General features: G+C 44.0%; 1 protein-coding gene across 1 annotated transcript in view; it reads left to right on the top strand.

Moving 5' to 3' along the window:
* The first annotated feature begins 2,964 nt into the window (after nucleotides 1-2,964).
* LOC135372509 (putative ankyrin repeat protein RF_0381) overlaps nucleotides 2,965-13,435 on the top strand; it is a 72,696-nt gene continuing 62,225 nt past the window's right edge. Inside the window, exon 1 of the mRNA XM_064606111.1 lies at nucleotides 2,965-4,520. Within this exon, the coding sequence (XP_064462181.1) occupies nucleotides 3,412-4,520 (1,109 nt within the window). The 5' untranslated portion in view covers nucleotides 2,965-3,411. The remainder of the gene's footprint in view (nucleotides 4,521-13,435) is intronic.

Below are 13,435 nucleotides of genomic sequence, written 5' to 3'. Positions count from 1 at the left end.
ACAATACATGTCTGTTTTCATTAAAGGGGCCGTGAACAGGTATACAGGTGCGCATTTCCCTGCGTTATATAATTGCAACTTAGGTAGTGAAAGCTCTTTGCAATTACTAGCTATCAAAGCCATAAGGCGCTTTCATACCCATGAAATATTCACTGCACTCTTTCCCTTTATAGCTCAGCCCTGACAACACCACCTAGATAGCGAAAGCCTGCTTACTCGTCTACGTGATGTAACAACTAATAGTCAGCCCATCAGAATCGTGTTTTCAACAACGGTAGCCTATCACGAACGAGCTTTCAGCGGTCGTAGCCATGGAGACGAACCAGTGTCGTCTGCGAGCAGTGATGGAACGTCCCCGCGTATACTAAACGGGAAAACTTTACAATAAAGCTCAAAACGGTCCCATATCTTTCTCATGACTGCTTTCTGGAAAGCGTGTTGCACTTTTTGTCTACACATTCATATTTACAGGTTCCAAGCTCTTTTCTGAGTTCTTGTATTCGCAGAACGGCGAATCACAATAGCAGACGAATTCTGACTATGTCCACGTAGCGAAGGAGGAAGAGGAGGCAATAAGCAGGCCTGCTGTATCTAGATGGCGTTGGCCCTGCGCCCTAACTTTACATAATTTTGACGTGGCGCTTTCCTCGCCAATTACGATCAAGGGTTCCACTTATGATTCTATGTCGCTTGTGGAAATAGACTAGATGAATGTGAGTCTCATTCTATTCAAACTCGAAACAGTTACAACCTGAAACTGGAAAATAAATGCGTTCAATTTAGATATCACACGCGCACTACTTTTTCCGGGCAGTAGCACGCAGTACACCGCGAGCGCGAATGAATATCCGGCGTTACAGTTCCGGGATCTTTTAGGTATAGGTGCGCGATGGGTCATCTTCATCTACGACGAGTGGGCTGCCGTACTTGGCATCGCGTCACCAGCTCGCGTGGCACAGAGGTTAGAGTGCTGGTCATGTCACGTCGTGACTGGAAGGTACCTGGATTCGAATCGCGTCATATGATAGCAGCCCAATTGCTGACGTTTGCGCCAGCCGAAGATATGTTGGAGATGTCATGACGCTGAATTTCGGAACAACAAATTTCGGAATGGCGCAAAATCTAGTTCCACGCCAACAAACGGAGCACTCCGCCTCACAGCTGATAATGAAGCCTGTTTATTGACTAGTAATTTGAAACGTCATGTTCGGAGCTCGGCCCCCCGATTGGACGGCAAAAAAACTACATAGCCATGTGACGTATGCGTGGTGGAGAGATGAGGGTAGAAGCTGGGGACCGTGGTTTTCCTCAGACGCTTTCAGACATATGTTGCCACAGTTCCCTTAGAAATCGGCCCAGGACGCACATTTCCTCAGGGCGTCAGTTGTGGCGTCGCCCACTTACGTGAGGCCGACAACGGCGTGTCCTTTCACCAGCACCACCAACCACCAGTGGCGTATCTAGGGTGTGGCAGGTGTGGACAGGTGCCATGGGCGCCAGGTGAACAGGGGCGCTATTATGTGGTCGGGTGTGAATGTGCCTGATCGGGCACTCAACCTGGCACATTCATAAATGATCTAAAGCACCCGCCAGTAGAGAGGTTGTAGCGTGAAACCTAGTGCGGACCACACGAAAACGCATCCCCAAGTACAACCTGTTAACCATGTTGCCATGGGCGCAGGCAGCTCTAGATACGCCACTGCCAACCACCACCACCGAGAGAGGCGCGCTGGTTATTCATCTTTGAAAGCATTTTTATGTGCGCGACACGAGCGAAATGTATATTTGGGTACCATTATTTGTGAAACGTTTGGCGGCCTGTTTACGGCCCCTTTAATTAAGGAAAATAGAAGAAGCGCTACATCGTTTATTTAGTAATTGAAGCAAAATTAGTACGAGCGAGTATCCGCGCGCCGTTGCACACGATTTGAAATAAATGCTTTCGAAAGCAACTTGTCGCAAAATCTTTGGATTCTAACATAAAGCACGCATTCTGTACGAAATATCTGTACTCTTCTTCCAGGGATAATGAAATCAAAAACGCTAAAACTCCATTTAATTGCACATCCATCATACGTCTCATCAAGGCTTGATCATCGCCAGAAACTTGGTGTCCCATCCTGCACTACTAAAACGTGTTTTGACTCATTTTTACCTAAAACCTCACTGGAATGGAATCATCTCGCGGGTCACCTTACCTCCATCACTGACGGTAGACGGTTCAGAAAACTGCTTCACGACCACTTGAATGCAGCGTAAGGTTATTTGAGCTTTACATATACTAATCTGATTGTCCACCAGTGATACTATCTATGCTCGTGTTTTTGGTTCGTTGTGTTTTTATTATTATTATTTTTTTTTTTTTTGTATTCCACATTGTTCCTGCTTTGTTTCAAGCCCCTCCCCTCTTTAATGCTGTAGCCCTGAGGGTAAATAAATAAATAAAAGACAGTCGCTCAAACAGACTACTTGGTGGTTCGATCATTGAATGTTGAAACCGAAATCAAAACTTCATTCGGAGAACAGTGTTCTCCAAAGCGTAATTCGATAAAGCCAGCTTTCCTTTCGTTGAAACGTAATTCCCTCAAGTGTAACTTCTTCTCAAAGCCAGGCTCGCTAAAGTACAGGGAAACCGATCTATCCAACCTCCCCTCACCCTTCCCCAAAATTTTTTGCCACCCCCCCGCCCTCCTCAGAACGCGGTGTGCCCGGCCTCCATGGCATTCGTTCAGGTTGGTGTTAACCCTGCGTGTCACATGTATCTTAACAGCTCCAAAGCACAAAGGATACAAAGTGCAGGGAAAAGTTTCTGGTTACGGTTACATAATACACATACAAAAATGTATGTATCTAACATTTTCCTAAAAAAACACCAAAAATATCTGGTGTAATGCTTTTGTTCTTTGCGTCTCGGTTTTTCACACGGCACGAATCACGTCCGCCGTCCACGCCCTCCACTTGACGATTACGACGCGCAACGTACATGCAACCATACGTACGTTCATCCGGCCTCCTCGTTACGTGCCATTTCTGCCCTTTCATCGCGACGCGCAGGGCGCAGCAGCATACGGCAAATCTGACATGTGACCTGTGACATCATAATCGCTGGCAGTTGGAGTATGTAGATGGGAGCGGTGGTGGTTGCTGTTCTCGCTGTAGCTGTAGTTCGTATTTCTCAGTATTAACTTACGGCAATATTACGCAAGTGACCCTGCAGCGTTTTTCTGAGAGCTGCTTACATCCGTGAAGTATCTGTCAATTTACATCGTTCCACGGCGTCGGTAGCTGGTGAGTCACTATGCGCATGTTTGTTTACAAGGCCGTCAACATAAACAATTTGTCTGGCGTTCTCGTGTTCCAACTGTAGTGTTGTTTACCCCCGATCTGTTTGCGACGGGAACTGTGAAAGTCATGTCCGAAGACAGTGTGATTGAATGCCTGCGGTGCCTCTTCGAGAATGTTGCACTCGGACCGTCGGACGAGTCGGTTCATAAACCACGAGAGGGAGCCCGTTTATCGATAGACGATGGTTACGCATCATCGTCGTCGCAGGAGTTTGATAGCAACGACAGGAATGCGGGACTTTCGCCAGACGAGAAGAATGAGCCAAATATTGAACAAGTTGTTTGCCGTGGCCCAGTGCGTGTGAGAGACGAGAAAATTCGCGCATCTCCATACGGTGACGCTTTTCACCTGGGCTATGAATTTGACCAGGATGCTGTGCAAATTTTCGCCTTCGATAACACCTCTTACACTCGGGTGCCCCATGAGACCCCGGGACCGTCGCCTAATGCAACCTCCAGACCGAACACAACCAATTATCAAACACCGAGTCCAAGCTTCGACAGCACGAGTCCCTACGGTACGTCCGTCGACTCGCCGTTTTCGAACAGCTCCTCGGGATCTCCTCTCAATACCAATAACTTAAGTTACCCGCATTACGCCGAAACTCAAAGGAATGAGTTGGAAGCGAGGCTGGACACAGCATCCAGCGTGCTGCTGTCTCCGGAGCAGTCCAACACGTGTGACGGGCAGCTGGGAAAGGCTGATTCTGAGCTCGCTCATGCCTTACAGAACACAACCCAACTGACTTCTGATATACCTTGTCTGGATGCAGACGTTGATCTAAGTCAACTGTGTTACAGCGATGGCAGCAATTTACTTGCTTCGTATGGGCAAGACTTGCAAGATGCTCTCCTGCCCGAAGATTTGATGAACCCAGAATTTTTTACTCTCATTGATAACATAATGAAAAGTGATGCCGTCCAGGGCAGCACCGACCCTCTCACAAATGCGAGTGACGGCCAACGTAGCAGTTCTAGCCCAGGTTCAGTCCCGACTGTGCAGGACGCTCCCGACCTGTCGCTAGGGGCCGCAATCAACACATCCCTTCTTTCAGAAGTTAACCTTCCCTTGGATTCACCCACAGTGTTCCTTCCTGAGCCTATTCAAGAGCTGAATAATGCAAGTAGGCCCGTGCCCATTTTGCCTAAGCCGGCTGCTGTCACTGTGGCATCTAGGTAAGTTACCTGCCCACTGTTTTAGTCAAAATGATGAGCACACAAATATGCGAGAAAGGGGAATGTGTGTCGTCTCTGGGACTGAACAAGCCTGAACCATGATTGAACAAAGTCCCCACATAGCAAGCGACACACAGAACCTATTTTGTGCAGACTTCTCTAACGAACAGCATTCCTTGTGTTGATTTCAAAATAGGAAGCTCATAATCCTTATCAATAGGGAACATGCCGCATGCCACAAACACAATTGAATGATGGCAGTTTTATTTAATTTGATTTTATTGAAAATAGAGTTTGAACAATGCACATCACAGCTGGAACAACGAGGAACACCCATGGGTCCCGTGGATGTATTTATAAACGAGCAATGCAAGTTTTACCTTGAGGACGTCGAAAGCATTGAGAACCGATAGCAAGGTAAAGGGAAAGGTTGCAGCTGTCTGTGCACAAAAGATAGTAGTTATCTAAGTACTATTGTATCTAAGTGCGTAATGTATTTAGACATGTTCTACCTGTGAGGCCATAGACCTGAAAAGGCGTAGCTTATATGAGATTGGACTAAGGCATGATATACAAGCAAACCAGTTGAAGAAAGTGAGGCAGCTGGAAGTTGAGAAAATATATAACTGGTTGTTGTGAGGCTTATGTTGTGTTTGTCCTTCAATGTTGGATTGCCTCGTCTGCTATAACATTTGAAATGCACAATTTGTTCGCATAGCTGTAGCAGGACAATCAACATCACCGACTGCTCCATGCTCTTCACTGCAGTCATGCATGTCGCCACAGAAAAAAACACACACACACATACACACACAAAAAAAGGGAACATCGTCATTGGTCATTCACAAATACTGCACTGAAAGAAAATGACAGGTAATATTTAACAGTGTCTCTCTCTGCATGAGAAAGTAAGACAGGGCTTTCCGACGTTTCTGTGACCATAAGTAATGCTCTTGCTTTGAGGCAAAGCATTTCGGAAATTACTATAAGCAGTAAAAGCTGTACCAGTAATGATTAGGAATGCACAAATATTCAAAGTTTTGGAATCCAGAAGCAAGTAACCCCACGTTCGATTCAATTTTCGAATCGGACAGGGAATCCTATATTTGAATCGAATACTGTATAAATAGTCATTTTCGTGTGGAACTAATATTCGCGAAATTCACGAGCGCAGTTTTCTTTGCGAATTTCAAGCTCCACGAAATATTCAAGCCAGTGGCTGAAAAGTACGAGAAAGAAATATCCGAGGAATAAGGCCCAAGACACTTAGTTAGCTTACATATGGGGTTTATTGCACTGTTAGAGTGCATTGCCTCATAAAGTGTTCAGTCCTCCGTTGCAAATGGAGACAGTATGGTTCAGCGCTCAGCCCACAAAAATCCAGTGCAGATTTCCGCATCCTGTGATTCCGGTTCTTTGTAAGCCTGGACCATCCAGCCATCATATACGAGTTTGAGCACGCTGGCACGCAAATCAGCCTTTGCAGAAGTTAGATTCACTATCGTAATGCCAATCGTACCTGCTCCGCGCACCAGATACCAGACGAGTAAGGAGATCACAGCTGTCAGAGTCAGAAGGGCTCTAAAGTGCCCAGTTGTGGTATGTTTTTTTTTTACTTTGTTTCTTCCCAGAAGTTCCTGGTGGAAGGCTCTTGAGACTCCTGGTGCAGGGTCAAAAGTCGTGGTGCCGTGAATTTAAGGTTCAGCGAATTATTGCCCGATCCTGACCCCTCAGAAATCCGCGAATTATTGAGCCCGCGAATTTAACCACTTATACTAAACTGAATATATTCCACCACCTACGCCAGAATCCATTCAATGCGTGGCTTAAAACCATCACGTGATACGGCTGACCGAAATGTTGCTTGTGTTCGTTCTTGAGGCAAATACAGAACAGAAACTCAGTTCTACATCGCTCTTAATGAACAGAGTATCAAAAACCTGTATGTTCAGTACAAGTCATTTATTGTGTCTTAAGCACAGGGGGGGCAGTAATACTCATATTTTGTATTATAGCAGTAATACATAATACTTTGATTCTGAGGTATTATAATACCTAATACAAATACTTGTGTGTATTACACGAGTAATACTAGTAATACGTTGATGCGAAACTTGGTGAGGAAATGAAAAGCAGAAATATATACAATTTGGGCATTACTTATCAAGACATGCAGTCATTCTCCACTCTTGTTTTATTTCAGGTGCTTTCATTTTTAGCATCTTGTCAAGGGTTGTGTCCTTGTTCGTGTCCGAATGCTTATGCAACCCCAAAAACTACTGATAAAATGCACCAGTGACACTCAGCATGACAGACTTATGACCCCTGAGAAAGTATTACACCTTTAAAAGTATTACAATAAATGTAATGCCTCGATTTTGTGTATTATAATGCAGATACAAATACATTTCAAAAATGAGTATTATAATACATAATACAAATATTCAAAAGTATTACAGTAATAGTATCATAATACGAGGTATTACTACTACTGCCCACCCCTGCTTAGGCACAATGGAGCCCGTCCCTAACCCTAGACTGGCTCGTGCGTGCCATGTCACCCTCAGTCAAGAACAATGGCGCTGCAGATAAAGGTCACTATCTATCCAGTGTCCTTTTTATTGTGTGATGTCAACCCCCCTCGTAATTCCCTAAGAGATTGCCGCATTGGAACCCGTTATGATTATGGCTGTGATTGTTGGGTTCACAGGTCGCGTGTGGGGTTCACAGGTTCTGCAGTGTATTACAGCCGCGCAATCATATTTACACGAACCGCCGGGGAAAACAGCTGCCCTCGTGTGATGTTAGGGATCTTCCAGTGCCATTTTTATTGTTTGTTTCTTCTCAGCTCACGCGGCGCTTAAACCTGCTCGAGCTGTGCCCCCCTACGTCACGAGTCGCATGCCCGGGGACCACGTTGCAGCGCGACTTTCCCTATGGCTCCAATGTGCTCATTTCACGAGGAGAGGATTTTTTGAAGGTGTGCGGAACAGAGGCCTCGTGCACGCTCTATAGGTCACTTGTACTCGTCGTTCTTTCGCAGGAAATAGTGTTATTTGTTGCAGAATATGCTGCGGCAAAAAAACAAAGTTTGGGGGGGGGTTACCTCAGTGCTCCTTTAAGATAACCATTGAGAGAGATACGATTTTTGACAACTTATTATGCAACAGTGTGGCATCTCGGTTGTCCAGAAGATGCTACGAAGGAGGCGTAAAAAAGTAGAGAATGCAGCAAACTGATGAGGAAATGAATTAATATAGAAGGGAGTCGCTGAAGAGGTTAGCCAGCTGTAGGACCCTAACCCACATCTTCTGGATTGCCGGTCCAGAGCTCTACCAGTTGAGCTAAGCTAACATGCCTTTCCAAGGACTTCCAAGGTCGTGTCAGTCCGGCAATCCAGAATATATGGGTTCGAGTCCTGCAGCTGGACCTTTTCAATGACTTCCTTATTTCGTCATTCATTGTTCTAAGGCACTTGAGGCTTGGTGTGTTTGTCGTTTCTTCTGTGTTCCAACATCAGAACTTAGGTGAGGAAATGTGAGGAAGGAAGGTGAGGAAATGTTAAGGGAAGGGCCTCGGGACAAGGGACGCCGATATTTTGAACAGACTGTTAGACCAACTAGTCTCTCTTGGAAAAGCTTGAGACGGAAGTTCCTGTTTTCTAAAAAGTCCTAAGCATATTAGGTAGAAACATAGAAAATCTATCGAATCCAGGAAACGTGAAGGGAAGTGCCTCAGGATGAGAGCTGCTGATACTTCGAACTGGGACACGTCCTCCTTCTGAACAAAACATTGGTGGCTCTAGCCCAGAGGCACTTCGCTTCACGTAAGCGTAGTAGGGGCTGTTGTTTTCTTCGTTGGTAGGAGGAATAATGTGTCATTCGGTGTTAAATTATCAGGTTATGCTTAATTTAGTTATGGAAATTTAATGGAATAATGCATCATGGAACTTCATGGCATCATGAACTGGCTCTTCGATGATGTATTTGCTCCAAGGCTGATTACTATCAATTTTGGTTGATCTTTGTTAGTGGCATCATGCGACTTGTGAAAGCTCTGGAGATGGCATCGGTTTCCGGCAAAATTCAAGCGTGTGTAAATGTGATGCGAGAATAGTAAAGAGGTTTTCTAAATTTTTTGGGAGTTCACCACGATGTATGTTTCTCAACAGCCAAGAACACACAGTTGCCGTTGGCAGATGTGCAGTATGTGGATAGGTATGTAGGAGGATACCTTTCTCTCATTAAGATATGAGCAACGTAAGAAGATAGCTTGGAGGGTGGGAAGTGAGTCCGTGCATTTGATCAATATCTCTATAACACTTCAATATGCGGTGTCCAAATTTTTGCTCGGACCTCTCCCTTTGGTAGTCACAAAATGGGATATCAAAATATTGCAAATGTGTTTGTTCATCATGTGTAATAGTTCCCTATTAACTGTAACTCGTACGAACATTTCATCCTGCTGAGTTGTGGCAGAACATACTTGTTGGTGTTGTGGCAGTTGTGTAGGTTACGTCTCTTGTTTTACAGTGAGCTATAATCACAGCTTGTTCAGCCATTTTCAGTGACGCAGTAAAATAATTTTTGTGTATCTGCATAAGTGTTGTATTATCAGTATCTACTGTCTACTCTAGTCCACCAGTGGTATACTGTCTGTGCTGCCTGTACCAGGGGCCTCAAACTCAAATCAAGTTGTGGGTTGCATTGACCTTAGACCACGTCTTTGAAGGCCACACAGAAGCAAAATGACCGTAATTGCAAAAAATATCGTGAAAAAACACAGAATAAAAATATACTTATAAGTGCAATTCATTGCTGACACTTGACACAAACAGAGGAATAAATAAGCTGACTTTCCAGATGGGATATATTGAAATATGAAAAACGATTTGAGAAAAAGACATAGCTCTTCACAAACGATTATGTATGACAGTGTTCCTGGGCACTGAAGTTATATCCCGTTTACTGTATTGATGCCTTTTGCTTAAAGATTGAACTAGGAAAACGAACTAGAAAAATTGGAAAAACAGCAAGCTGACTTTGTTGGCACTGGGTGATTTCAGGTTTACTACTGTAATTTACCTCCTAAAAATTAGACTACACACTGGCATTTACTTTTTTTTTCTACCTCTTTATGTTCCTTTCTAATTTTCTGTGGGTGACATCTGGAGAGGCTGCTGCTAGACTTAGTGACAGGATTAACATGAGCTGATTTTAATCCTCACAATAGTTACAGTGGTAGTTTACAAACTTGCGCATGTATGCATTAGAAATCGTCCAGGTAGGAAGCCACATCGGGAAAAAGAACATGCAATTGCATGAAAATCCACACTCTATTCATGATCCACAAGAAATGCATACATGTGTGCTGGTTGGACAGGGGCAGGCCAATGTCATGCTAGGATAAAAGCAGTGCCTGAAAATCTAGTTCCATTCCTAATTCTTCATTGATTGACTTTTTTTTTTTTTTGTATGAGGGCAGCATTCTTCTGTTTGCTGGTCAAGGGCCCTTGGGCCACAGAATAGTCCATGCAGCTCGCAGGCTGTGTGTTTGACGTATAGACACATGATTGTTTGCAGGAGCATGGGGGGGGGGGGCGCATCAAACATATATATGTGACAAAGGAGACAACAGAGTCACTGGGAGAATACGTGTTTATTCTCTCGCACTCAGGAAGCAACTGCTCTTCCCATCCATTCTTAGGATCCCCGAACTTCAGTTTATGACCCTGTCCCCCTTCGGGGTTAGACGGGGTGCAGGAGGGGCCATCCAGTCAGCCAGCACATCTGGACGGGAGCCTCAGGCATTATATATATATATATATATATATATATATCTTGAAAAGTTGGAGTTGGATCGGACGGCTACGTAATTATAGTTGAAATAAATGGGAGACAGAAGACGAAAGTAGGGGAAGTAACAAAAAAGGGGTTTATTAAAACTTAAAAATCATAAAAGTTAGGGAGGATGTCTACGTTACGGCGGAAGCTCCGCCTTCATCGGGACAAAAGAGCTAAATGTGGCCACGAGGCTGATGAGGGGCTTGAGAATGACGTGGTCGGTTGGGGGAAATTCCCGCCACCTGGCGGTTGTCAATTGGGGAAATTCCAGAGCGTTTTTGTATCAGGTCCAGGAGTGGGGTCATCGTCCTTGTGGGTCAGTGGGGATTTTGATCTGGCTGAAACGAGAAAAGGCAACAAGGTCTTATCTAGGTTGTTAGACTTCTTATGGTTGACAGCATGCCAGGGTCCTCGTTGATGGCCGATCGGAATTTGTAAATTAGGTAAGATTCCCGTTGTTCCCGGGAGCGGTCGGAGGTAAAGTTCGACTGGAGAATTAAAACTGAGGCTTTGTTGATTGAATGTTCTGGTTGTTTGAAATGGCGTGAGACTGGAAGATTAGGTTTCTTGGTAACATCCGATCGGTGATTGTTGAATCTAATTCGGAAAGAAGTTTTTGTCTGACCCACGTATTGGGCCCGGCATGTGTTGCATTGGATTAGATAGATAACGTTGCATGAGTTACAGTCTACGTCTGCGTTGATCTTGACGGTAAAGTTGGAATTCGTACTTCTGACCGTTTGTGCGGTCTGACCTGATACAAAAACGCTCTGGAATTTCCCCCCCGACAACCGCCACCGCAATTGACAACCGCCAGGTGGCGGGAATTTCCCCCAACCGACCACGTCATTCTCAAGCCCCTTATCAGCCTCGTGGCCACATTTAGCTCTTTTGTCCCGAAGAAGGCGGAGCTTCCGCCGTAACGTAGACATCCTCCCTAACTTTTATGATTTTTAAGTTTTAATAAACCCCTTTTTTGTTACTTCCCCTACTTTCGTCTTCTGTCTCCCATTTATTTCAACTATATATATATATATAGGTACTAACAAAATATGAGGCAGACAACGAAGATGTAGGAAGTAGAAAAAGGGGGAGTTATTTATTTACTAGTGGAAAGTTAAGGGGGAAGTCAACGTTGCGGCGGAAGCTCCGCCTTTGTCAGGACGCAGGCGTCCTGACGAAGGCGGAGCTTCCGCCGCAACGTTGACTTCCCCCTTAACTTTCCACTAGTAAATAAATAACTCCCCCTTTTTCTACTTCCTACATCTTCGTTGTCTGCCTCATATTTTGTTAGTACCTATTTAATTTCGCGGTCGCCCGAACCCCTTTCTTCCAGTATATATATATATATATATATATTTCTTTAATGGCTTTTTTTCCTGCCTTATATATATATATATATATATATATATATATATATATATATATATATACACTATATAGATTAGAAGCTTCGGAGGGCGGTTGACCACGAGAATGAAATAAGCAGGAAAAATCAGAAGACGACAAAGAGCTTACAGGAAAACACAAAGGGGAGTTTATTAACACATATGGGGATAGGGGACGACGTTTCGGCAGTCAGCGCTGCCTTCGACGGGACTGGCAGCGTCGAAGGCAGCGCTGACTGCCGAAACGTCGTCCCCTATCCCCATATGTGTTAATAAACTCCCCTTTGTGTTTTCCTGTAAGCTCTTTGTCGTCTTCTGATTTTTCCTGCTTATATATATATATATATATATATATATTGCGACTTACAAACATATACATATATATATATATATATACATAGGTCGAGGGAAGTACAAAAAATCAAACGTCCATGAAGTTTTACAGTTGTGGAAGGAAAAAGACGCTGACACCAGATTTTAGAGGAGTTAGAAACACTAGTTCATTTAATGGGCAGAAATTAAAAGTTAAATGAAAAAAAGGGTTGACATCCTGACGAAGACAGTGCCACTGTCGAAACATCAACCCTTTTTTCATTTAACTTCTAATTTCTGCCCATTAAATGAACTAGTGTTTCTAGCTTCCCTAAAATCTGTTGTCCGTGTCTTTTTCCTTCCATATATAGGGTGACTGAGCACTCCTCAATGCCACAGTGCAAGCCAGTGAATTATAATGAAGGATAAACAGCCATTAAAGAAACAAGTACATGACACCAGACATGCTTGAAACACGTCTGGTGTCATGTACTTGTTTCTTTCCTTTGGGAAACACGCATTTCCTGTGAAAAACAGTCTATAAGAGTGTGTGCAGTGACGACGAACTCTCCTAGCTCTTTCAGGTGTGTCGTGATGTCAGATCAGCTGGACACCTTTAGCGGCTATACATGAATCTGTTGCTATGTCGCGAGAGTAAAGGCCAACCTCCATGATGCAGATTTTTTGCAACCAAGTTCGTGCAGCAGACTGCCACGCATGTTCCGCCACCAGTTGATCACCAGCACCAGTTCCATGGGACGTAAAAGTAGCAGACAGCGTCGGAAAGTCTTGCTCTGGTGTCACTGTTGCCAGAGTACAAAGTGAAAGCTTAGTGAAATCAGTTGCTCGAAAAATGTACTTATTATCAGTGATGGCCACTAACTACTTCTACAGTAGTTTAACTATAACTACGAACTACTTTGCAATTGAGTAGTTTAACTAGTAGTTCAGCTACTTTTCAGGGGAATAGTTAAAACTACTTCTTTAACTACTGCAATGTAGTTTAACTACGTCAATAACTACTTAACGCTGCCCATCAACACCAATCACTTGTAGTGTTCTTGGACACCTAAATATGAATCATAAGCAATGATAAACTTTGGCTCAAGCCATTGCTACGATCGTCAAATACAAAGCTTGTAGCGGGATTCTTTCTGTGCCTACGTGATAAACTCAGTTGCAGAATTATTTCACAGCAAAATTAGGCTTCATTAGACAAGCATTAAAAGTAAAGATTTTAGTACACATGCACGACACAATTGCTCTGCATCTCCGTTCTCATCAAACAAGTAGCACGAGGCAAAAGTTGGAAGCACAATCGTGCCGTAAAGCTTGCGGCAAAATCGGAAGTAGTTGGCGTCTTCCAGTAACC

The sequence above is a fragment of the Ornithodoros turicata genome, unplaced genomic scaffold (assembly GCF_037126465.1).
Source record: "Ornithodoros turicata isolate Travis unplaced genomic scaffold, ASM3712646v1 Chromosome15, whole genome shotgun sequence".
Lineage (NCBI taxonomy): Eukaryota > Metazoa > Arthropoda > Arachnida > Ixodida > Argasidae > Ornithodoros > Ornithodoros turicata.
Note: the sequence above shows the minus strand (reverse complement) of the source record. Positions and strands in the feature narration are given on the sequence as shown.